The sequence below is a fragment of the Zychaea mexicana genome (assembly GCF_025766255.1).
Source record: "Zychaea mexicana strain RSA 1403 chromosome Unknown BDB00scaffold_61, whole genome shotgun sequence".
Taxonomy (NCBI): Eukaryota; Fungi; Mucoromycota; class Mucoromycetes; order Mucorales; family Lichtheimiaceae; genus Zychaea; species Zychaea mexicana.
In genome coordinates this window covers 73,281-96,941 of record NW_026516724.1, presented here as the reverse complement: position 1 = coordinate 96,941, position 23,661 = coordinate 73,281, and the positions used below count along the sequence as shown (strand labels likewise).

The 23,661-nt window shown below is 42.9% G+C and overlaps 7 protein-coding genes across 7 annotated transcripts; 4 read left to right on the top strand and 3 right to left on the bottom strand.

Moving 5' to 3' along the window:
- The first annotated feature begins 906 nt into the window (after positions 1-906).
- Positions 907-1,183, top strand: BDB00DRAFT_511246 (uncharacterized protein). The gene has a single exon (XM_053117665.1). The coding sequence runs from the start codon at positions 960-962 to the stop codon at positions 1,143-1,145; it is 186 nt and encodes a 61-aa protein (XP_052977457.1). The 5' UTR covers positions 907-959; the 3' UTR covers positions 1,146-1,183.
- A 13-nt stretch (positions 1,184-1,196) lies between these two features.
- BDB00DRAFT_874583 (general substrate transporter) lies at positions 1,197-3,993 on the top strand (the record flags this gene model as incomplete). Its single annotated transcript, XM_053127236.1, has 13 exons — positions 1,197-1,326; positions 1,433-1,515; positions 1,601-1,637; positions 1,772-1,898; positions 2,043-2,183; positions 2,286-2,511; positions 2,602-2,680; positions 2,780-3,017; positions 3,109-3,125; positions 3,216-3,290; positions 3,395-3,405; positions 3,556-3,714; positions 3,799-3,993. The coding sequence occupies 13 exons, from the start codon at positions 1,197-1,199 to the stop codon at positions 3,991-3,993; spliced, it is 1,518 nt and encodes a 505-aa protein (XP_052977456.1).
- A 5,123-nt stretch (positions 3,994-9,116) lies between these two features.
- On the bottom strand, positions 9,117-10,791 carry BDB00DRAFT_978636 (proteasome component PRE2). Its single transcript, XM_053129953.1, has 6 exons — positions 10,587-10,791; positions 10,334-10,481; positions 10,043-10,254; positions 9,933-9,962; positions 9,632-9,836; positions 9,117-9,540 (listed from the first exon to the last, which is right to left on the bottom strand). Exons 1-6 carry the CDS (start codon positions 10,722-10,724, stop codon positions 9,440-9,442), a joined length of 834 nt encoding a protein of 277 aa, XP_052977455.1. The 5' UTR covers positions 10,725-10,791; the 3' UTR covers positions 9,117-9,439.
- Positions 10,792-11,059: 268 nt separating this feature from the next.
- Positions 11,060-13,620, bottom strand: BDB00DRAFT_834173 (WD40-repeat-containing domain protein). Its single transcript, XM_053124318.1, has 2 exons — positions 12,393-13,620; positions 11,060-12,322 (listed from the first exon to the last, which is right to left on the bottom strand). The coding sequence occupies exons 1-2, from the start codon at positions 13,292-13,294 to the stop codon at positions 11,335-11,337; spliced, it is 1,890 nt and encodes a 629-aa protein (XP_052977454.1). The 5' UTR covers positions 13,295-13,620; the 3' UTR covers positions 11,060-11,334.
- A 1,190-nt stretch (positions 13,621-14,810) lies between these two features.
- Positions 14,811-17,599, top strand: BDB00DRAFT_959929 (sulfate transporter family-domain-containing protein; the record flags this gene model as incomplete). Its single annotated transcript, XM_053129703.1, has 6 exons — positions 14,811-15,046; positions 15,145-15,925; positions 16,211-16,561; positions 16,750-16,870; positions 17,042-17,180; positions 17,259-17,599. The coding sequence occupies 6 exons, from the start codon at positions 14,811-14,813 to the stop codon at positions 17,452-17,454; spliced, it is 1,824 nt and encodes a 607-aa protein (XP_052977453.1). The 3' UTR covers positions 17,455-17,599.
- A 143-nt stretch (positions 17,600-17,742) lies between these two features.
- On the top strand, positions 17,743-19,017 carry BDB00DRAFT_834168 (uncharacterized protein). The gene is made up of 4 exons (XM_053124317.1): positions 17,743-17,879; positions 17,959-18,127; positions 18,204-18,594; positions 18,668-19,017. Exons 1-4 carry the CDS (start codon positions 17,765-17,767, stop codon positions 18,716-18,718), a joined length of 726 nt encoding a protein of 241 aa, XP_052977452.1. The 5' UTR covers positions 17,743-17,764; the 3' UTR covers positions 18,719-19,017.
- A 13-nt stretch (positions 19,018-19,030) lies between these two features.
- BDB00DRAFT_978624 (major facilitator superfamily domain-containing protein) lies at positions 19,031-21,028 on the bottom strand. Its single transcript, XM_053129952.1, has 6 exons — positions 20,876-21,028; positions 20,779-20,804; positions 20,472-20,701; positions 20,092-20,367; positions 19,498-19,983; positions 19,031-19,397 (listed from the first exon to the last, which is right to left on the bottom strand). Exons 1-6 carry the CDS (start codon positions 21,002-21,004, stop codon positions 19,120-19,122), a joined length of 1,425 nt encoding a protein of 474 aa, XP_052977451.1. The 5' UTR covers positions 21,005-21,028; the 3' UTR covers positions 19,031-19,119.
- Between the last annotated feature and the right edge of the window lie 2,633 nt (positions 21,029-23,661).

The following is a 23,661-nucleotide window of genomic DNA, read 5'->3' as shown; positions in this document are numbered from 1 at the left end:
AGGCTGATGCCAGGGAAATTTCAGCGGTCCCTATGGCACCTCAGCTTAAAGTAACTTCGTGTAACATAGCTGCATATCAAATCGAGAAAGCAGGTATCATATCGCGCCTTTTAGCTGACAGCAGCGTAAATCGACCCTGAGAACCTCGGGTAAAGTTGTAATTTTCTGTGCATAGGTTTTGTATGAAAAAACCAATGTTCTTACGCAGCAATATTACTGACCGTTTATTAATACGTAGTGCAAATATATAAAAACATTGACAGCAGAAGTAGATCTTGAAGCTGTCAGCTTTTGGTATACAATATGCATCATGCTCTACCTCGTTTCTCCCTTCTTCTGGAACAGCCTTAGTATTGCCTTAGTACGCTCCTTGTTTTTATGAGAACTGTGGAGAAAGCTTCTTTTGGTAAAAGACATCCTTAATGGTGGTTTTGTAACATATCTGGGAAATTTGCGTGCGCGATCGCTTTCTTCTCCCACGACAGGAACTCGGATTATTATTACCATACCTTACGCGTTTTATGTATGTGAGGCTGTACTACAGTACCAGATCGTGTACCAGGTGACAGAATTTTTTTATTCTAATTATGACGCTTGTCTTAAAACCTTTTATAATTCAAGCAAATTTATTAACCCAGGATTCAAAACTTTATTGCTTTTACAAATCTTGCAGTCAGAATATTTCCACGCTATTGAATGTACAGAATGAAAAAGTTAAATTAATCGGGTATAGCTATGAGCTTGTTCCAATACATAAGACTTTTCCGTTAATTCGGTAGTTCAAGGTGATTTCTCATTATAGAGATACTATTGAATTTTGTAAAATAGGGTGGGAAGCGATTGAAGGTATCTCTCACGAAGTTCCATTGTTGACAAATGCATATGATGCTGAGGATGCGATCATTTACGAGTCTCTTTCTTCTTTGCTTTATTCATTTGGCTTGATCATTCATAATATCATGCGAATCCTGTCATTGCTAACGGTTTTTATCGTATCTATGGGCGGTATGCTTACAGGCTACGACGTAGGAGTAATATCTGGTATGTATACGCCTCTTTCATTTTCCAATAATCTGAGGCAAGTTTCAAAAACGTTATTAACGCTATTACCAATGATATCGTCTGTGCTTGCTGACTTAATTTAACGACATTCGCTGTTGTCGTGCATCATCATAAAACAAAAAGGCGTACTGATAATGCCAACATTTGGTCCTTTTTTCGGAATGCAAGGAGATGCTGTATACGAAGCGCGTGTTAAAGGAGATATTGTGTCTATGATGCAAGCTGGTGGCTGTGTAGGAAGCATTCTAATTAACCTTGCTGCAGGTTCGTAAAAAGGCCGTAGTACAGTAGCATTACAGGCCAACTATATGTTTAAAGCAAAGAGGCAGTAACTGGACCATTTTATGTGTTTTTGCAAACAACGATATAGATCCTTTTGGTCGACGTACGGCTATTATTGTGTGTGCAGCCGTTTTTATCATCGGAAGTGTTGTGCAAGTAGTTTCTCCTAATGTATGTATTACTTTTCGCTCGTTGTGAAATTTATGCTTTATGTACAGCAATGACACGGCACATTTTGACGAACGTCAATAAATAGGTCGCTGCAATGATGGCAGGACGATTTGTTGGTGGTAGTGAGTATTAAACAGCAAATCATGTACTATAAGGAGAACATGCACAAGAAAAATATTGTTATGATTTATAGATGAAGAAGACAACATACGAAGCTTACTGATTTAAATTGGTTCTGATTTATGATTTAAATCAGTGGGCGTCGGGGCCTGTGCAAACGTCGTTCCTGTATATATTGCTGAAATTTCTGATAAGAACAGCCGTGGTAGAATGGCCAATTTGTGGCAATTTATGCTTGTCATTGGCATCATGCTTTCATATTGGTACGTACATAACACATATACATCGGTAGAACTAGTCTCGTTCGAAAGGAAGATTTGTCATTATTGGATTTTGCTTTTGTACAAAGCTATATGGGAAAAGAAGCTTAAAGTGTTTGAAATCAAACCCAAATGGTGTTTTATTAGGGTTGATTATGCATGCTTGCGCCACTTACCCGTTGGCCACATACAATGGAAGACGCCACTCGGAATACAAATCATACCGGGTGGAATTATGTTTATTGGCATGTTTTTCCTTCCTGAATCCTTACGTTGGCTGGGAAGCAAGTATGTGCTATATATTTATACAGCAGCAAGTCAGCGAGAGTAATAAAAGGTATAGCAGCAGTTTTACTAATACAAAGTTTGTAAACAATTCACTATATTTAGAGGCAAAGTTGACGAAATGAGAAAAACGCTCAGTCGACTCCGTGTATTGCCCGAAACTCATGAGAAGGTGTCAGAAGAGATAGAAGAAATTCTGGCTTCGATCGAAGATGAAAAAGAGGGGAAAGCAACGCGATGGGCTGAAATGCGCAAGCCTTCTAATGTTCGCAGGCTGATCATTGGTATTATCATCGGTATATGCCAGCAATGGACCGGTACAAATGCTATAGTGAGTGCTTCGTTAGTTTTATGATAGTGCCAGTAAGATAAAAATACTGAGATAAACAACGTTACCATGATGATGGTATATTTTAATTAGAACTACTACGCCCCTGAAATGGTACGTCAGCTCGGCGTAACTGGTGACTCCGTAGACATTCTCGCCACTGGTATCTATGGTAAGCTTTCGATCATCGTTGTTCGCTGAGCTTTGTAAATCTCCTACGTTGATTGAGGAAAACATGTGTACTCATATGTTTTTTCATACTATACTCCAGGTGCGGTCAAGGTCGTGTTTGTGTTTGTGTTCTTTTTTATGGTGGACCATCCTTTCTTTGGTCGAAGAAACTCGCTTATCATTGGATCAGTCATCATGTTTATTTCATTCTACATCTTGGGTGCACTTCTTATGTACATTGAAAAGGAACAAGCCGTAGCCGCAGCCGCAGGCATAACGTCTTCAGTAAGCGGTAAAGGCTATGCTGCTATGGTCATGTTGTTCCTTTTTGCTATTGGGTAACAATTTTGAATGAGTATAGTCTTGACATGTCAATGGGTGGCTAACATTTCAGTAATACTCACAGTTTTCTTAAAATTTCTATCATAGTTACGAAATTTCTTGGGGTACATGCACAATATAAAGAGTTGGATACTGATAGTGAGATACATACATGCAGCAATATTAACAATTTCTTTTGTACATATAAATCGCAGGTCCTCTGATGTACGTGATTTGCGCTGAAATTTTTCCAACACGCATTCGAGCCATCTGCATGTCGATCACAATGGGTAAGCTTGATATTATGATAGATCATTTCCAGTACTATTGCTCAATTTACTCGATAAAATTGATAAATAACACGCTTCGTTTTTTTTGCTACGTATCCTCCTAGCTATATATTTGGTAAGTAACACCCATCTATGAGTGATTCCTTATGCAGAGGATTGAACTGGGAGTAATACTGTAGTAACGGTATCATCTAAGGAATTGCAGCGCCGAGGAATTCGCATATTTCTGATCTGTTTTATCTTCCCTTTGCCTATATATAATTAGGCTATGAATGCTGTAATTGCCAAAGTGACACCCTTGATGATCACACAGTTGACCTATGGCACCTACTTTTTCTTTGGTAGTACGGTACTGGCAATGACAATGTTTACGTGGCTTTATGTCCCAGAAACTCGTGGAAGATCATTGGAAGATATGGAGCCGGTAAGAAATAAACGAATTTTTAAGTGCACGTATTTATCGTACTTCTTTTATTCATTAAATGCCAATGCCGGTCTATCTTTTTAGATCTTTAGCGGGCCATTGATCGTCCTACGTAACAAAGAAGCTACACGAAGAGTACATCTCGACTCAGGGAAAAAGAACCCGGCAAGAGACCCATCGGATACTACCAGCAGTAGTAATGGTGAAGATGATAAGTTAGAGAAAGTAGTTGAACTGAAAGAGAATGTAACTGGAGAAAGGCACGCGGCAGCAATATGAAGAAGATACATATTGAAAATGCCTACTGTAAATGGATATAATGTAGTGGTATTATATTTTTAAATAAAACCGTACAGTCAATTTTGAGGAAAATGCAAGTAGGTGCTGCACCGACGAGCATAAGATGGTTAATTGCCTACATATATAAATTTATGGTTAAGTCTGTTCATGCAATGAGCAACATCATTTTTCATTTTTAAAAAAAAATTAACTGTGGAACTATAACAGAACTTCAACGTGTAACTTTGTTCCATAAGACGTAACGAACTGTGTACTGGTACTCGATATAAATAACAACCAGTCATCATTGGGTAAAGACCGCTTATTGTCTAAATCATATTTATTTACTTTTGAAGGTACAGCAGTGGTGTATTAAACCACAGGTATTCAGGAACTGCGACGCACAATATAAGCAGCATTACAACAACAAATTGCACGATGTGCACAATCCGCTCAGTGACGGTTGCACGAATCGCCACAAATACGACATTTAATAGCTTCTTTGGTAACGTATTCTATTGGTTTAGTTTATCACCTCAGTCCTCACATCTGTTTTAGCTTCAGCTTCCATTTACAGATGCCAAAGGCATTCTTTTAAATATGATGAAGGCAGGAGAAATATATGCTCCACTCGTCCTACTTAGGTAGTATGTATTACGATCCCTGAGTACGTGCATACAGTAAATTGACGAGAAGTGCAGCCTTTACCAATTGCATTGATTTCCAGTGCCACAGTTTTAGGCATTTGGCATCCCCGATTAATTCATTTCAACAAATCTTAGGACACTTCTGGTTGTAATTAACGGGTTCTTCTGTAGTTGCGCTGGGTGCATAGTAAAAGTAAAGCTAAGAAGCTCATCGCAAAGGCAAAGTCAACGGAGGAAACCAGCTTGAAAACACTGGTGTGGTCATGAAGTTCGCATACATTACCTACTAAAAGTGGATGCGAAACTAAGAATCAGTCACTGAGGTGTATATGTCGCCATTTTAGCGAGCGATTAAACCTGCCAACCCAAATATTTGCATACAAACAGCGCCCTCTACAAGGATATCCACACAGACAAACAGAGAAAGGAAGAGGAAGAGAGAGAGAGAGGTTTAATAACAGTGACCGAAATTCTATGCCATTTTTTGCGCATGTATGCAGTCGCCGTTGTGGATGGCATTCGCCTAATACAAGGTGATGATACAACTGGGTCTGCTATTAGTGCTATTCCTTTATAAGTAAATAGGATTGTCCGTGCAAACTACATATACCAGGCAACCACTGACGCATCCCCAAACGAATGGGCCGCTTCGTCACAAATGCTCTTTATGTACCCATCACCTTTGACAGACCAGGCGGGATCCACCGGTGGATGCAGCATAACGCTCAGCAACGATAACTCTTATGACGCCAATAAACCATTCAATGTTGTTTTTTGCAATGATTCGAGATTGCATGCGACCAAGAAGACGTATAAAGAAACCAAGCAAAGAAGTATCAAAGACCATAGAGATAATATGCTTTTTGTATGAAAAGTCATTTATTAGATTATTATGTTTACTATGATATTTGTAGTGCTCTTAGTCACTGCTTGATAGCAATGTTTCCAGAAGCTACCACGAAGAGGTGCCACTACTTTAGCTTCCAAAAATATTGTTCATTCGAGAATGAATCCAAAGCCAAAGCAAAAGCAAAAGCTAAAGCAGGAACGATACAGATTTTATAACCAACAGTCAACCTGCACTTCACTTGCAAGTTTTGCTTCTCTTCATCTCCTATTCTTGTTCTTTTCCTTTGGTTGAGTTGTATTCGTTGTACCGTTCGTATTCGTATTCGTAGTTGTGTCCGTATTCGTAGTTGTATTCGTATGCGTGGTCGTAGTCGTATGCGTACGCGTATTCGTGTTCGTATTCGTTGTATTCGTATGCGTATTCATAGTCGTAGCCGTATTCGTAGTTGTATTCGTAGTTGTATTCGTAGTTGTATTCGTAGTTGTATTCGTAGTTGTATTCGTAGTTGTATTCGTATTCGTATTCGTATTCGTATTCGTAGTTGTGTTCGTATTCGTATTCGTATTCGTAGTTGCGTTCGTAGTTGTATTCGTAGTCGTAGTCGTAGTCGTATGCGTATTTGCGCTCGTAGTTGTAATGTCCAAGTGCGTGCATTCACAGGTCCATGACTGAGAACTTCATCTTCGCTGACGCGTCGGCTCCAGGTTGAAAAGGTGCCGGGAGAAGCTAAACTCCATTCACAATGCAAGTAAGCGGGAGGGTTTCACTCGGCTTTTTGTTGATGTAGACCTCACAAGCCTCTTGCACACACCTAGTTGAATAGGCCCTGTGCAGCGCTAATTCCAGGTTCAACCTCCTCATGAATGCACGCATTTCAAACAAATGAGCGACAGGTCGTAGAACTACTAGTCGGGAATGGAACTAAACGCTTGGAAACGTCGCCATCAGTCGCGTGCTGTTGTTGACCGATTCCTACAGTTATGTTGAAAAAATAAAAGGAGAAAAGAGTAATCAGTCAGTAACCATTGATTGAGACAAGAATACGAAAGTGGTTGATGAGGTGACATGACGTGTGCAAGGAATTATGGGGTTTAAAAAGGTGGGCAGAAGAGGAAAGAGAAGGCGAAAACTGAGTTGGCAGGGGGATAGACAACTTAGAGGCCTGTGATTGGCTGAAATGTCATGGCAGAATGTTATGCCGACGTTGACTGCCATGCATGAAATTGGGGGATTTAATATGGCCTTGACACTTGTGTTTGTAACTGGCCCATTGAAAAAACTGGGCTTTTAAGCTCGCAATGTGAGCTTCCACAAGTAAATTATATTTCTTGACGCCTTTTCTTCTAATTTGCTTTCAACAACTTCGCTTTAAAAGTGGAAGGCATCACTATGAGCGCCAGACGCCGGGGCACATGCTGGTAGAAAATGTGAAGACACGGCTTGATATCCAGAGATCTAGGGTTTTTCAAAAACGGACTAATCTCACGCTTTGTTGCATAATGGGGATGCCTAGAAAACGTCCAAGAACGCTTCAAGATATAATGCGATCGGTCATTAGGCTAGATATAGCGTGTCAACTTTATAGATCACGCGATCAAATCTGATTCGGTGTTCATGACACTAAAGTAGCGATCTGTGTCTTCTTTAAACACCCTCCATTGTCCAGTAGCAGTGCTTCGGAACACTCAGAGTGTAGATTAGGCGTCTTCTTTAGAATGAGCACGTACGGGAACCTTAGTTCAATAACAAAAATCAAAAACGCCTGGATTGAACATTCGTGCGATCGTGGGCTTCATTATGCAGTAATTGATTAATAGTGGATATCATGGTGACGGTACCGGCAGTAGACGGCTTTTACCGCTATCGACTTAGTTTAGTTTAAAGAGAAAGTGGTTTTACATAGACAGGTATACTAGACAGACGTGCACAGTTGTGAGGCAGCAGCAGAACACGTCTCTTGGCTGCATAGGCGCACGATTCAGTAAATTATAACGCTACATCAACCAAGATATAGACTATATAGCCTATATGAGCCCATACCTGCGTGAAACATAACTGTTCCGACTGACACAACGACTATATGTAAATGCATCTGTGCTATGTGCTTTGTGTCATAATCCAGCTATTAGGCATGATCACGGTCCTCTTGGATAAAGATAGATTAATGAATAGATAGCCAAGTACATGTTGAGTTGTTCCGGAAAACATTAATGATACAGCTTAAGTTGTCAGTCAGTCATCCCGGCAGCAGCCCGTTATCGCATAGCACTCATTATATCATTTGCTTTTACCTCACGCTATACTATTACAAGGAAGCGACCAAAACATGTCATGGTCTCTGAATGAATCACGCGCAAACTTGGAGGATACCATAAATCATAGATCATAGGAGACTATGTCTTTTGGTTGCAGCAAAGTTTAGACTAATTGGATGAAAGCCTTTTTGCTCTTTGGATGACATCGATCGATTTACTAGTCTGTTACTCCCGGGCACTCCTAAGTGTCTCAGATGAAGGCAGATGAGTCGTATAAGCGTAGTCAATCATTGAGAAACCCGGTATATGCGTCTCCAAAAACCTTGTATATGCACACTTTAAAGCCACACAGAATGTTGAAATTTTTTTTTTTTGAAATGCTGAAAATTAGTATCTACGTGTTTAGCCTGCAATTTCCTACAGTAGAGTGTGTGTGAAGCAGGATGATTACGACGCACCGAGGGGTGGTCGATAATAGCCCCATCATATACTGTATTGCTCACCGTCTTTAAACTACCTTGGGGAAGATTGTTTGCAAAACGAGAAACGAGATGAAAAGAATATCTGTTGACCGCAGCATTACAATATCTCCTCTTTCTCTTTATCTTCTTGGTGAGCTCCCGTCTTACTTCAACGTTTTACTTTAGTTCGTAATACATCACCACCTCAATCTCCTGGTCGCTCTTTTATAGCATTACCGCTGTGATATCGACTCGACAGAGGTGGTAGCTCTTTATATCCTCGAGTTGGTAGTTATGTAGTAAAGATGCAGTATCGCTTTTTCTTCCGTTATGCTCGAAGGAAGAGTAAAATCTCAACAACAGCAGCAACGAAGTAGTGACAAGTGTCACCGAATAAGCAGCAAATTTATGGCTGCTCCAGCAGATTCGCAATGCACAAATGTGCTTGCCGTCTCTTCAGCTGCTTGTCTTTACGTTTATGAGTGTCAATTGATACGACGCTTGCATAGCTGACCCGGTCTTTCACTTGGTATATGTGTTGATCTATTTGCTATCGTCCAGCTTGGTGCTTTATCCACCTAGTTTTAGTGAAAGCTCTTGGATGGGATGATCTTTTTTTTCAGCTGTCGTGACTTTGTGTTTGTTCCTTCGTCCATGCTTTCTGGGCGGTAAGCTCACGATTTTGATACTGCTTGCCTATCCCATTCTTTTTTTAACGTCGTCCCGGTTAGCTATGTCTTAATGGTGTAATGGCACCACTACTGAACAAATTTTATCCAGAGCGTTTTCAACTATGTACATTTTGGATGGGAAGTGATAACAAATATGGGACCAACTGCAAAGTCTGTGGCCATCTTTGGCTAAGCCTTCATTTCACAAGCGTACGGCTACAGTACGTACGTATCTTTCTCTTTTTTAATGGTCGGTGGTCTTCTTTCTCCTGTTTAGTTATTGCAGAATGACTCTAGGAAGACACTGCTTTGCTCATCAAGTACATCACATGCGCAGCAAAAACAGGCCATGTTCTTTACATTTTGGACAATAGCTTCCGCACCTGGTATCTCCACACTTCCGAATTATGTTGCCCTCATTTATGTCAATCCAGAGAAATATTCCATTATTTCCGTTTTTTTTTTCTGACGCGAATCATCCCATTTAATCCAACATCGATTTTTTATGTTTCTTTTTTTAAAATCATGAGAGAGAAATGTATGTGTATTCAGCACGGCCGGTTTATCGCCGTGATCTTGCCATTTCATCCTGGTATTCGAAAAAGAGCGGTCCGACATCGTGGTTGCCGTGGTATGTCCATCCTTCTTCAGTGACATGATATACTTTAAATCAAGAAAAGACAGAAAGCATGGATTTAGTTTCTAATAGTGTCATTTCACCTCCGTATGCCCTCGGTCTTTCGATATGACTTACAGTTGATAGAACCACCAGACATGGCATCACGATGTGTGGCATGGAAGATGGATCGCTTTCCGAGTTCGATGGCGTCCTTTACTGACAAGTCGTAATCGTATCCACTGTCCAATACACCGTATGCAAATGTAGAGCCAGAGCCAACCGAGAAGATGTCACCCTTCAATCGCTGGCCATCTGAATCGACATAGAACAAATTGGGTCCCTACGTATATACATAAATTTATACAAGTTAAGTCTCGTAGCCATATAGGCCTCCCTCTTCACCATTTTCTTGCAAAACAACTCGATCAATACTTACAGACTTATCCCAACCAGTGACCATTGTGCCCTAAAAGCAAAACAAACAAGTTAGCCTCTAAAATCAAAGCAGATATTACGCGTACCCAAAGCCAAAATTGCAAAACGCACCATGGACAGGCCCATGCCCTTGTACGAATAGACCATATTTGCTAATAATTTGCTTGCTGCTGCAACCGAAATGCGTTCCTTGTTTCGAAGTTCATAGAGACGGCATCGACGGCCCAACTCACGTTCCCAGTATTGACAGTCTGCAGCACCACCGGCCAAGGTACCGAGCAGATATGGATTGATCTCGATCACCTTTTTGACCGTTTGCGAGGCTATTTTCCCGTGTTTTCATTATGGGTGAGTATTCTCTTTTATTGCTTCCTCTTGATCTCGTTTCATCGTTTAACTTACCAATATAGTTGCCCATAGTAGCACGCGAATCGACAGCGACAACAACACCGCCTTGGAATTGGAAAGCAAGCGTAGTTGTACCGTGCTGAATCTTGATCTTGTATTCTGGTGAATCCTCATCGGTCACGTTTCGAAGGAAATCAACAGGCTATAATTACATGTCAAGCCCATTGTATATAACTGTCAGCTCCAAGGAAGGCAAAATTAACACGAGATTGGGGATAAAATGAAAAGAGACGAGGTTGTGAATTACGTTGTGGACATCAGGAATGTCAAAGGTAGGATAAGCGAGTTCTTGGGCAGCATCCCATTTGCCCTGCATGTTGACTAGACCACCATCGAGTGGCATTTGAAATGCCGATGAGGCATATTTTTCGACAAACTTGTTCATTGTCGAAAAAGAAAGAGGGGCGTGAAGAGACGTAGAGGGGTTGAACAAAGTACAGATAGTTAAAGCAGACACGCGTATCCTCTATCGTAATTTACGGCGAGCTGAATTACGTTGCGGGCAAATCTAGGGTCCCGCTATATTTGACTACAAAGCTACGCTATGCATGCTTTAATAGAGAGTACAGCATACCACAGCAATATACGGATGCTGGTCGTATTGATGTACTGCGGGCTGTCAAGCACATGATCGATCTAACGCATATGCAATCCAGAAAAAATGTCAAGTTGTCAAGTCAAGCTATTTGGCGTTGCCGTGATTGATGAGAGTCAAGTGAGTTTTTATGATGCGTCAAAAATCAAAAAGAAAGAAAAAAAAAAGGTTTATTGAGAATACAGTATACAGAATTTTTTGCCCAACAAAACAGTTCAATTACTCTGACAAGGATGTGTGTATACAAGAAAGAGTGCGTGGAGATGGGCAACATGAATGGAAAAAGACTGGGGGAAGAAAAAGAGAGAGAAAAGAGAGTTATGAATGAAGCAAATTGGAGAGATGAAAAGAAAAAGCATTGAAATTATGGGGAATAAATATGTGAGACGATGGGTGAGGATTATAATGGCTCGTCGGTATCCATCATGGTGGCAGAGGAGGATGAGAGTGAGGAGAAGGATGCAGAAGAAGAAGATGTCGGCACGGCCTCTGTCGTACGATGCGGATTGTGGGGATGATGAGGATGGTGGTGGTGGTGGTGGTTATTATGATGATGATGATGGTGGTGCTGATGCTGTTGTCGTTGCAGGAGATGCGGTGGCTGGTCAAGGTCAAAGTTGTGTACCTCCATCACCGTCTTGTTTTGCTCCGGATTATCCGCCTGCCGTCGCTGCATCAACACCACCGCCTTTGTGTCGTTAAACTGGATCTTCCACACAGTCTTGGCAGGCTGTGAGAAGCTGCGGATCAAGCGGCCCTGTCGAATATCCCACAGCTTGATGCGGCCGTCATTGCCCGCACTGACCATACGACGATCGTCAAACTGCAAGCAAGTCACCGAATTGTCGTGTGCCGAGATTTGTTGCACGCATTCGTACGTCTGGAGATCCCAGACACGCAAACAGCCGTCGCTGCCGCCAGAGACCAACGAGTTGCCATTGAGCTGCAGCTGGCCGACCAATGATGTGTGGCCCTGTAAGGTTTTCAGGCACTGACCGGTCGACGCACAGAAGACCCGAATGTTGGAATCCAGACTGCCTGTCACCACCTTTTGGCCGTCAAAGGCAATGGCGTAGATTTGCGAATAGTGGCCCACAAGCACATGCAGACATCGGCCCGTCCGCATATCCCACAGGCGTGCTGTGGAATCGTATGATCCGGATGCAACCATGTTGCCGCAAATGTCCAAGCACCGCACGCTGGCTTGGTGGCCCACCAGGACATGCAAGAGCACGCCCCGTTGGATATCCCACACGCGCATTGTGGCGTCTCGGCTTCCCGTCACTGCAATACGCTTGTCCTTCATCTTCAAGCATCGGACCGTCGAGGTGTGGCCACGCAAGACATGTCTTAATCGTCCGTTGTTCAGATCCCACACGCGAACGTCACTTTATTGGCCAAAGTAGCTGTCAGTAAAAGATAGAAGAAGTGGTAAAAAGAGAGGAAAAAGGTGCTTACCGATCACAGCCGCCGGATACAAGCACACGCTCCGGGTCATGCTTATCACCTCCTTTAAACTGCAAAGCCCATACGCCTCCTTCATGCCCTTCAAGCGTTCGGACTTTGCGTGCTGTCTGGGTATCAAACACCTCGATGCGATGGTTGTCGCAGCCAACGACAATGTACTTTTCATCAAACTGCAGTGACGTGACCAGCTCTTCGCCGAATCCATCTTCGACCACCTGGACATCGCCACCGTGCGCCCAGGCTGCAGCGATGTTGTATTTGCGCTTAAAGTACTCCCTGTACGAGAAGTCCAGTCGCTGCGAGGGCGGGTCCAGCAACTCTCCACCGCATATACTCGAGTTCCGTCGTCGGTACTGGTGCTTCATACACAGCGACTTCCATGTTGCCTCGTCTCGCAAAAGGGAGTTCCAGAACGTGGAGACGCACGCAGCTCTTGCCAGTGTCTTGGGGTCGTCAATAAAGGAGAGCACATGCAACGACACCTCGATGGGCAACTCTTTCAAAAAGTCAATCTTCAAACGGGGTGCAATCAGGCTGTTGAGGTAGGTGAGCTGTGAGCTGTCGCAGCAGTTGATTATCTCATACAGCAAAAACTGCTTTTGTTGGGGTGTCAACTGCTGGAACGACGATTTCAAGTGTCGGATATGGTCGAGCTGCTCGTCGTCGAAAAAGTTGGCCAGGTGGGCTGGATTCGTTTCAGACAAGAGGCGACGTGAAGTGGGTCGTTTGTTAGGATTGTTGTTGTTGTTGCTGTTGTTACTGTTGTTGTGATTGTTGTTTGGGTTGCTTGTGCTGGGTTGTTTTGATGATGAGGAGGAGGAGGAGGAAGCCGACGCAAAGAAGCTCGGTGGTGTGGCAGGTGGTGAGAGATCTTCGGGTCCGCAAATATCCATGAGAGTTAATCTGGACTTTTTGACGGGAATAGACTGGCTCGGAGTGTTGAACGTAATGGTGGGCTACTTTTTGATTTGTTATGGAGGGGGGGGAAAGAGAAACAAAAAGAAAAAAAAGTAAGGGGGGCTGTTGGAAGTAAATAGGCTGGCTGTTGCTGACGGTGGTGGTGACGGTTGACAAATGGATTACACAGATTGAGAGAAGAAGAGAAAAAGAGCAATGTTTCTACTGACAAAAACGTCTCTGTCCTTCTTTTTGCCAAAGCAGTTGCGGAGCAAAAAAAAAAAAGAAAAGGTTGGGAAGGGGAACGGGAAACAGACTGTCTTTCGGGTCTTGCGCTGTGTAGAAACTCCACACTCGCACAGTAGTTATGCTCCCCCCTCCTCCGCTCATATCATCACCCAGACAGATCATCTGATTCAGGTGGAAAAAAAAAAAAAAAGCCACCTCTCTCATTGGGGGAGAGAGAGAAAGAGGGGTGTGTAAGCACTCCCATCCCCTCCCCTCCCCTATTTTTGTATCAATTGGAATGCACTCGCTGCTGAAACCTGTCTGTTTGGTTTATAAGGTGCATCTGGCTGTTTCCTAATAGTGTCCTGTGCTGTAGTCGAGTAATTGCAAACGGGACCGTCGTTATATCGTTGGGTGGGTGGGGGGGGGGACCTTCCTGAAGAGGGAGGTGAGGAGCTCACTCACCAAGTAGGATAAGGGGCTCTCTTTTTTGCGCATTATCAAAGACGGACGATGATTAATAGCCAGAAGAAAGGGGGAGGAGGAGGGCCGGATATCTGTTTGGTTGTTGTTGTTGTTGGTGTGATGGCAGAAATACCTTGACTACACCATCTCTTGTTAAGACCGTTCAAAAGATACTTTTTCTTGTGCAAAAGGTGGGAAAGTCTATAAAGTCCCTTTTTTTTCCCTTTTGTTGTCCCTCGTTTGGCTTCAAGCAGCAGTCTCTATACTGGATAAATACATGTGTGCGCACCATGACGCCTAGTGCTACAACAACCTCTCCCTTCTTCAATCCAAATCAACGTGCGTCTTTCATTTTCTACTGTCCACAGTGACGATCATTTCCACAGCTATCTATATTTAGCTGATTATCATTTTACTACAGATCCAAACTACAATGACAGCAGCAGTATCGCTACTACTGCCACCAGTGCATCCATCCAGGACGATAGTAGCAGCAGCACACTGTCCTCTACGCCAAACGAAACAACAGCCTTCATGGCGCATCGCGCCTCCCATCAGCACTACCTTTCCACCACACCTCCTCCCAACGAATGCTGCTACAACAGCAACAACAACAACAACAACAACAACTGTAGTGCCATGGAAGCATTAGCAGGAAATACTCCAAGCCCAAGTAAACGTTCTTTATCTCTACTATGACTACTTAGTGAACCATACCTTGTAGCAGTGCATGGATATTGACACATCATCATCATCATCATCAATGATTTGTCGTCGGCTATAGTTCTCTCGGCCAAAATCGATACGCCAAAGTCAGAAATGGCATGGTCCACATTGAAAACACGATTGATCTACTATATCCCAATGCTCCAATGGCTGCCTTACTATACTACCCAGCAGTTTACTGCCGACATTCTGTCAGGGCTGAGCATTTCGTCATTGTTCATCCCACAAGCACTTTCTTATGCCACCGGCCTCTGTCGTCTTCCTGCCATCCACGGCTTATACACGATTTCGATATCGACCTTGGTTTATGCATGTTTGGGCATGTCTCCGTAAGTGTCTATTTTACGTAGTACTGCCCCCCTTTTCTGTACGTAACACTAAGTCGGTAGAAAATTTTCTGTCAAAAACGATACATATGATGATCTAGGCAACTCTCTGTAGGACCGGAAGCAACTGTGTCTTTGATGGTGGGTGCCGGCATTGCTCATCAGAAACCCATGGATCCAGAGACCGCAGCTGCAATCGCTAGCCTTACTGCATTGTTTGTTGGCCTGTTTACGCTCGGACTGGGCCTATTACGATTTGGCTTTTTGGACAGTTTAATGAGTCGTGCCTTATTGCGAGGCTTTATTACTGGCGTGGCGGTAGTTGTCCTGATCCAACAGACGGTGTCCCTTCTCGGCATGGACGATGTGGCCAAGCAGGCCGGTATTGGTGCCAGTTCTGCATCGTTGGAGCGAGTCGCATTTATCGCTACTCATCTCGAGGCGATTCACCCACCCACGGCACTGTTTTCTGCATGTGTACTATGTGCGTTGGTGATGGCTCCTTTTATAAAGCGCAGGATGAATGGTGGGTTATTGAAACGCATTCCCGAGGTCCTGTTGGTTGTCATCGTGAGCACAGCTGTATGCCGTATCTTTCGTTTGGACAAGCTGGGCATTGATGTCTTGGGACAGGTTGGCTCGCAAAACCAGGCGCCACTGCCATTGCCGAGCTGGCCATCGTTACCCGAGGGTGCTGATATCAAGAGCGTCGTCGTGAATGCGGCTGTGATTTCCACTGTGGGCTTTGTCGAGTCCATTGCCGCGGCTAAAATGTTTGCTCGCAAGCATAATTACTTTGTCAGCGCCAATCGTGAGTTGGTGGCCCTTGGGACAGCCAATGTCATCGGCAGTATGTTTCAAACATTTCCTGCATTTGGCTCGGTAAGATTCCATCATCACCATTTGCCTTGGCCTTTATCTTCATCTTACCTGCTCTCAACCGACGCACCACCCCACCCCCCCCAGCTTTCAATCATTCTCCCCTCGCTGCTCTCTATTTTTCTTTATACCGTTTATTGAAAATGATTTTCCTCCCTGAGCCCCCTTCTCGCTCTCTCTCCTTCTCCATCATCATCCCAGACAAGAAAAAAGAGCATCATGAATTCATGCTATTACTTTTTCTCCTTACTGACAGATAGAGCTAATTATGTGTGATATGATCTATAGTTATCGAGAAGCAAAGTGCATGAAGCCGTTAACCCGCAGACACAAATGTCAGGTTTGGTATCGGGCATTGCAACACTGGTGGTGACCGGACTGTTGCTGCCGCAATTTTACTATCTACCGCAAGCGATGCTGAGCAGCATCATTTTCATGGCGGTGATGGCTCTACTGCACGAGCTTCCCCATGATCTCAAGTTCATGTGGAAAATGCATGCGTGGCAGGATATCGCTATGCTTGCCACCACATTCACAACAACTATGGCATTCTCACTCGAATACGGCACGGCCATTGCTGTTTTGTTCAGTTTGATCATTACGATCCGACAGACAAGCTATCCTCGAATCACTGTCATGGTATGTTCCCTCTTTGATATAACTTGTTAATAAGAGGGGTGGAAGGAGGAGGAGGGTGGTGATGATGATGATAGAATATCTGTGCATGATTTAAGAAAGAAATGGGAGATCGACAGGGGAGGAGGAAAAAAGAAGAAGGGGAACGGTCGTTTCCTAACTCGGACCTATTAACTCATCTACACGCACAGGGACGAGTCAAAGAAACGTTATACAAGTTTGGTCCGATTAAAAATAGTCGGGGACTCGTCGAGCATTTGGAAGAAGTTTTGATTGTTCGTGTTGAAGAACCGCTTTACTTTGTCAATACAGGTAAGATAACATCCTCTATACAATGCATGCTTATTATGCATTACATAAGATCTTGTTCACGTTTCTATAATGGTGCTGCTCGTTTTTTTTTTATTGACTTGAACACATTATTATTATGCAATGCATGTCTGGTATGCATGGGCTATACACTATGAATCTATATATTTATAGGACAGCTAAAGGACAGATTACGGCGTATTGAGCATTACGGCGATTTGTCGGTTCATCCGTCCGAAGCTCCTCTACGTAGTGACGAGAATCTGAGTTATATCATCTTTGACCTGGCCGGAATGGAGACCATCGACGCAAGGTATAGTTCTACCTGATGCTCTGTGCCTCTACCAACAGAGAAAGTGTATTCACTCCTAAATGCTGGCTATCTATGTAGTGCTGTACAGATCCTATATGAAATCTTTGAGTCATACCATGCTCGAGACATCCATGTGTACATTGTCAAAGTACATCCAAATGCGATGCCACTGTTAGAACGGGGCGGGCTTTTGGATTTGATCGGTCGAAGGCAGCTCTATACGGATGTTGCAGACGCTATTCAAGCTGTTGAATACGACATTTCCTCCATATAAAACGTGATATTTATTGTTTTTCACTACATCGACTCGTCCTCCAAGCCATCATCAAAAGCCAACTATAGCAGAACAACAAGAAAAACAAAAGGCCGTTCTTGCTTATTATACCTTTTTCGTAATAAATCTATTTTTGCTGAAACAGCCCAATGATATGCTCTTCTACACAAATACAAAATACAAGCAGAAACATTTGCGGCATATTTCTTCTGGATGGACGGGAAGCACTTGTGTAACAGATCAATTAAATGATCAAAATTTACAACAGCTGGTGCCACCTGGTTCGAACGAGTATCATGAACTTAACATCATGAGCTCTCCATCGTCACCCACATCTCCCATTCTGGCTTCTCCATCGCCGGCACCATGGTTTCCCATGTTGAAAAAAAGCTACACGAAAAACTTTTTGTACACTGACGATCCAGGTGGTTATTGTTGCTGATGCTTTAAACCTGCTGCTGCTCCTTTCTGTTGCTGTATATTCATGGCTTCTTTATCTGTTAGTGTATATATCGATGGCCAATATCAAGCGTTCGGGCGATGTATCTATGCACTGTCTCCAATTTCTATCGTTTCTCGAAGACGATCCTCGGTTTTTACATTTTCCACTTGCTATGAACGATAATCTGCTTATGGGTGACATCAAATCTGATCCCAACGCTCGTCTTTCATGGTACGGAAGCCACTGAACGAGAAAACCTTATTATTTAAACTGACGAAAACATCATGCTATTGCTTGGTTAATAAAGGACGATGCCCAAATCCAAAGAATACTACAAACTCACAGGCAGATTCTATATCGCTTCGGCACCGATCCAGGTGACACGGTTCCCGCCACCACGCGTTACGAATGAACTATCTGCACAGGAGTTCTGGGAAAAGGAACGACAAAAGCAGTGGAAGGCATTGGATGATAAGGCACGCGCCATGTTTACATGGCCATCAAGAGGGGAAATGCCAAAGGCTGACAAGGTCGCGTTTACATGCCAATCATTGAAGCACACCGTACCGGATCCACGCAAAAAGACCGACGAGACTCAGGTCGTACACGATATCGCCATGGATAATTTTTGTCTGCTAGTTTATAAAGTCTCTGAAGTCGAGTATTTGGACTATACCTCGTTCCCTCCAAAACGGACGGTAATGTGCTTTTGTTTGAAGGACTGTTGCTTGTTTGTATGGTTACTCAACCGGTCATTTGTTTCTCGAATAGGTCTATACCTTGAAGGATAGTCGCTGGATAGCAAAGGAAGCCAATCCATGATGTGTTGGAAGACATGCTATTTTCTTATATTGTACTAGGAGACCACCTACAAATGACGCTGTGCGTTTGCTGAAGCAGATCATGCTCTGAATATACTACTCTTTATGCTTCCTACGTTTTCTTCATACACTCAATTCATTTACATGGCTCTGCCTGCAGAACTCTGTGATAAGTTGAATGATACATGGATCGTATACACACATGGAAAACTAGTAGAAAAAACTCCGAGAAAAATCACAAATACTGCAACTGATAACAAATGTCTCGCAAAGCTCCAATAAGGAGCTTTAGAATTAGAAATTATCTATTATGCACACTATAAAGAGAAAAAGGTCTCTTTCCTACTAGATACACATACACAAAAAAGGGCGGCTAGATACGTAGTTGTATGCCTTCAATATTTAGAGGGCTCGTTCTATCCTTTCACGGCGCCACAAAGCTCCTCGCTTGACTTCAAGGTATAATGCGATCCTTGACACTAACAAAATCGCCGATATCAAGGTAAACGTCCAGCCAACGCCTATCAATTGGATCGTAGGAAGGACTAGCGTTGTTGCAAGAGCTCCAAACAAGCAGCGGAAAACATTGTTCGTAGCTGTCACTGACGCGGACCTGTCTGGGAACAGGTCCACCAACAATGTTTGTACGGCATTAAATATAACTTGCGATGTAAATCCCACTGTGTTGGAAACAAAGCAATAAAATGTTTAAAATACATCTCGTCATCGTGATCTTGCAGAAAATTTAGTAAATAAAGAAAAAAGCAATGCCCAACTTACAAACAAAGTGTAGTCCGAGAACAATGGCTAAATGCGCTTTTAAATAGAGACACCATCCATAGCAAGCAATTATCAGATTTGATATGACAGCATGAAGCCAGGACATCCGCAGACGTGCATGTTCGATGGGCAACTCGTCACTCAATTCATCTACCACGGGACCAATTTGCTGCTGCATTTTCTGATAATTTCGATTCAACATCTTGCCCTGAAACATGGCACCAACAATACAACCGAGTCCGTTCGCAAGGTACGAGGCGCCAACCTGACTCTCGGTGAGTCTATATAATCGTGTAAACAGATAGGGTAAAGAGGTCGTGATGGCATAGCAGGCTGCATACTGTGTGCTGTAGATAATCAGTAGCGCGAGGATATCCTTTTCCTTGGCATATATAAGTGATTGGAATGGCATGGCCAATATAGTTTTGAACGAGATCTTCTGTTCTGGTTTTTTCTCGTTTTCCTCGTCGTCGTGCTTGCCGTCAACTTCACTACTACCATCTCTACTGCTTTTCACTTCGTCAGCAACTACTGTTGTTACAGAACTGCTACTGTCATCATTCACATCGTCAACCGTTGTGGTGGTTGAACGACATTGTTGCTTTCGACGGTCCCACCACTGCGACGGCGTTGGATTAGCGTATCCTGATCCATCGTTACCGACAAGCGTGCGTAAAGTCTCTGGCAGAATTAAACCAAGGATAATCCAATGGACGGTGCAAGCAGCTGCTGAAATCCAAAAAATCCAGCGCCAGCCCATGAATTCTGACAAGAAGCCACCAATGGCTGGTCCAACCAGTGGACCAAGATTCCATCCAAGTGAAAACCATCCAAAATAGCCGCCACGCTCTGCAGGTGATGTTATATCCGCTGTTTTCATGATATAATTACAATTTAATGAGTTTTTTTTTTCCTACACGGACCCATATTCTCTCATACAATAAAAGGAAATTGAGTGGATTGCCCAAGCTTACATATGGTGCCCGCACCAATCGCTATAACAGAACTTGCTCCAAAGGCCTGTAGCATCCGAAGTGTCAATAGCCACCAGTAGCTTTGACAAAGCGCCACACCGATGCAGGCGAGAATGTAAATAAACAATGTATACAGGTATATAGGTCGACGACCGTGGCTGTCAGCTAGCGAGCTCCAGAAAGATGGTGATATCGCTTGAAATATCATAAACACGGTAACCGACAAGTTTCTAAAATAAAGAAAAAAAGGTCAGTTCTATAATCACTTTTAGGCTCTCACTTTTTAATCATGCTTCGTGATGCTCACACTTGTTGAGATGTTACGGAAAGATCCTATTGTTGATGACAGCGATATGAGTTACGTAAGTAAAGATGAGTTTTCCTTGAGTGTCATGTAAATTTACCTTTTCGATATTACCCATTGCAGGAAAATAGCTGTTTGCAGAGAACGGAGCAAAGAATGCAGCAATAGATGCCAGTAAAACGATCAACCTTTTTCGAGCCAGCGAAAGTTTTACATGCTGGCTTGCCATATCATTGCTTCTATTACTGCTATAGGGTACTTGACGTTTTATCGGGTCAATCGCAGATTCTTTCTTTGGTAGTATAGGAGCGAAATCCCATTGTGCCATTCGCCTTGCATTGTTCGTTCTTGCATTTGATGAGCCGACTCGTACTATAATATGTTCGCTTGGTGCCTGCCCTTGCTGATGAGGAGTCGAAGATGTCTCTACTGGTTGATCGTCCAACCCGTCATTCTCCGTATGCCAAATTGATGCCGGAGCACTAGACGATCGACTGTGCTGCTTTATGCCTGCCATTGCGAAATGGCTGCTGAGAACTGGATATGAAAAGAAAAGGTGGGGTTAAACAAAAGACAATGTTGCTTTTGCGTGTGAAATGAAGGACCAAAAATAAAAAAAAACAAAAGAAAAAAAGCATATCTATCCATAAAGAAGGTTAAAAACACAACAAATCCACATTGTTTGCTTGTCACTGTGAGTTTCTACCATACAGCAGTAGCATAATCACACCTTGGTATTTATTATGAATTTGATTGCGGACTAAAGACAAACAAATCAACAGATGTTACCGCGCATAATGTTATTTGTTGTGATATCTAGATCGTCCATGTGCAAGGCCTTTTAATTAAATGTATAATTATAAGTGATAAGAACAATACTATACTATTCGCGCCGTATGCGCATAAAAAAGAAACATCGTTCATCATTTTAAAGTCATGTAAGCCGTGTTACTATCAAAAGGGACATCAGGTACTTTTGAGATCGAAGCCGTAAGCTGATAAAAGTTAAAAGAAGTTTACGAGACATGACATATTTCCGATTGAAACTGTCTTTCACAAACAACATTAGTAATCTCTGATCCCGTGAAATTTCTTAACGCGGCAGATAGTTCATCACATTACACTACAGCATTGTATACACAGTAACTTTATAGCAGCCATGAAGAGGCCATCGATTTGTTATAAATTACGGCACGTGGTAATTATATATACTTTTACTATTCATTGCAGCTTATTAGAGCATATCTCTAAGAAATGGTGCTTCCGATACATTGAATTTAAGCGATTTAATGTGCTGTCCCATAATTCCAAGGTTCTTCTGCTTTTGTGAAGTTTGGTTTCTAAAGAACGTTCTAGAAGAAGATAGCGCCGCCAAACTTTGGCTTTATACGGTATGATAACAACATCATGCTTCTCACATCATCTTGAAACGTAGATCTTTTGTGACAACAAATTAAATTTGTTTTTCAAAAATATAGGTCTATTCAAAATTACCTATTTTTGGCCTATCAGTATGAAATGGCCTTCATGTAAGTCAATCACCACAGCGGAGCCACTAGAGTTTGCATGTATAGGCATCTATTCTCAAAAAAGCTCCACGGTACTGGTTCTTCGGCACTTTTCGATGGGTTTTGATTTCTTGTGATAACCTACTCAACGTCTTTCGCTTACATGCGTATGAAAATTGATCGCTTGACATAATGAATTCTTTACAACGTGTTTGGAACTATGTAGTTGACTTGCTAGGAATGGGTTGACAGCTAATGGTGTGAGCAGCTTCATCTAACGCAATACAGTACGGTGGCTCCCGGCGTCTTACACCGAGTGATTAAGAGAGGAAGTCTAAAAATAACTTGAATAAGGTCGTGGAGCGGCTGGTGTAATGGTACACACTTTTTGTATATGTATTGGAAATGTTGTCGCATTAGATGAAGTGGAGGTGCCTAATAGCATATCACAGCACACAAGACTTTCTACGTATACGCCATTACGAAAGTGCTCAATAAAATTCTATGTGCATTGTTGCCAGGTGCAAGTTTGCTAGATTTGCATAATGTTGGAGTGCAGTGTCACGGTGCACAGTTTCCAAATATGGATTTCGCGTAACAAGAAAGATTTACCGGAAAATGCTCATGTGAATTGTTTCTTCTGGCTACAGTATGCGCAGCGCCCATGACTAAAAAGGCAATGTAATTGAAAAGTAGAGCAGTCGAATTATCCTAGCGTGATGCGTGTACTTCTTGGAATAAACGCAATCATTCGCCCGGGATACGACACCGATGTGATTGCTTTTTCAGTCCGTGCTTCATGATACGGAGCCAATGCCCTTGTCAAGGCACGGTAACGAACCCCGCACCAAAAACGAAGAACAGTTTTGTAATTAGTGACGAGGTCAAGTGCTAGCTGCACTTTCATACATAACTTGCGCCTTGATGCATGCATATTTGCCGTTTGCTTTCCTCCAGTGATTAACCGTTTTCACTGGGTTGGAAAGATCCAATTGCGTTAGAGGTCGGTGACACACGCAAGACATAGCCAGACACATTGCACCCCGTTAACCCGCAACAATCATTTCAATTCTTGCTCGACGTGCAAAAGGGCAGGTGGGAAACAAGAGTTCTTGGTAAGCACAAGAAGATACTCCATTTCCAGCGCTTGTGCCAGCAGTCGTGGGCGGGCACCGGCTCCGAGTCTCATTCGCGCCGGTTCGCCGAAAGGTGTCTTGTACGACGCCATGCGCGCGGTGGAGTAAACAAAAAGCCGTGTATGTCGGCGGCCAAAAGGGACCGCACCTTTCCCCTTTTTCTTCTCTTTCCCGCCTTATTATTTCTTTTTAGGGTTGACACACCCACTATCGGCAACCTCTTCTTCTTCTTCTTCTTTGTC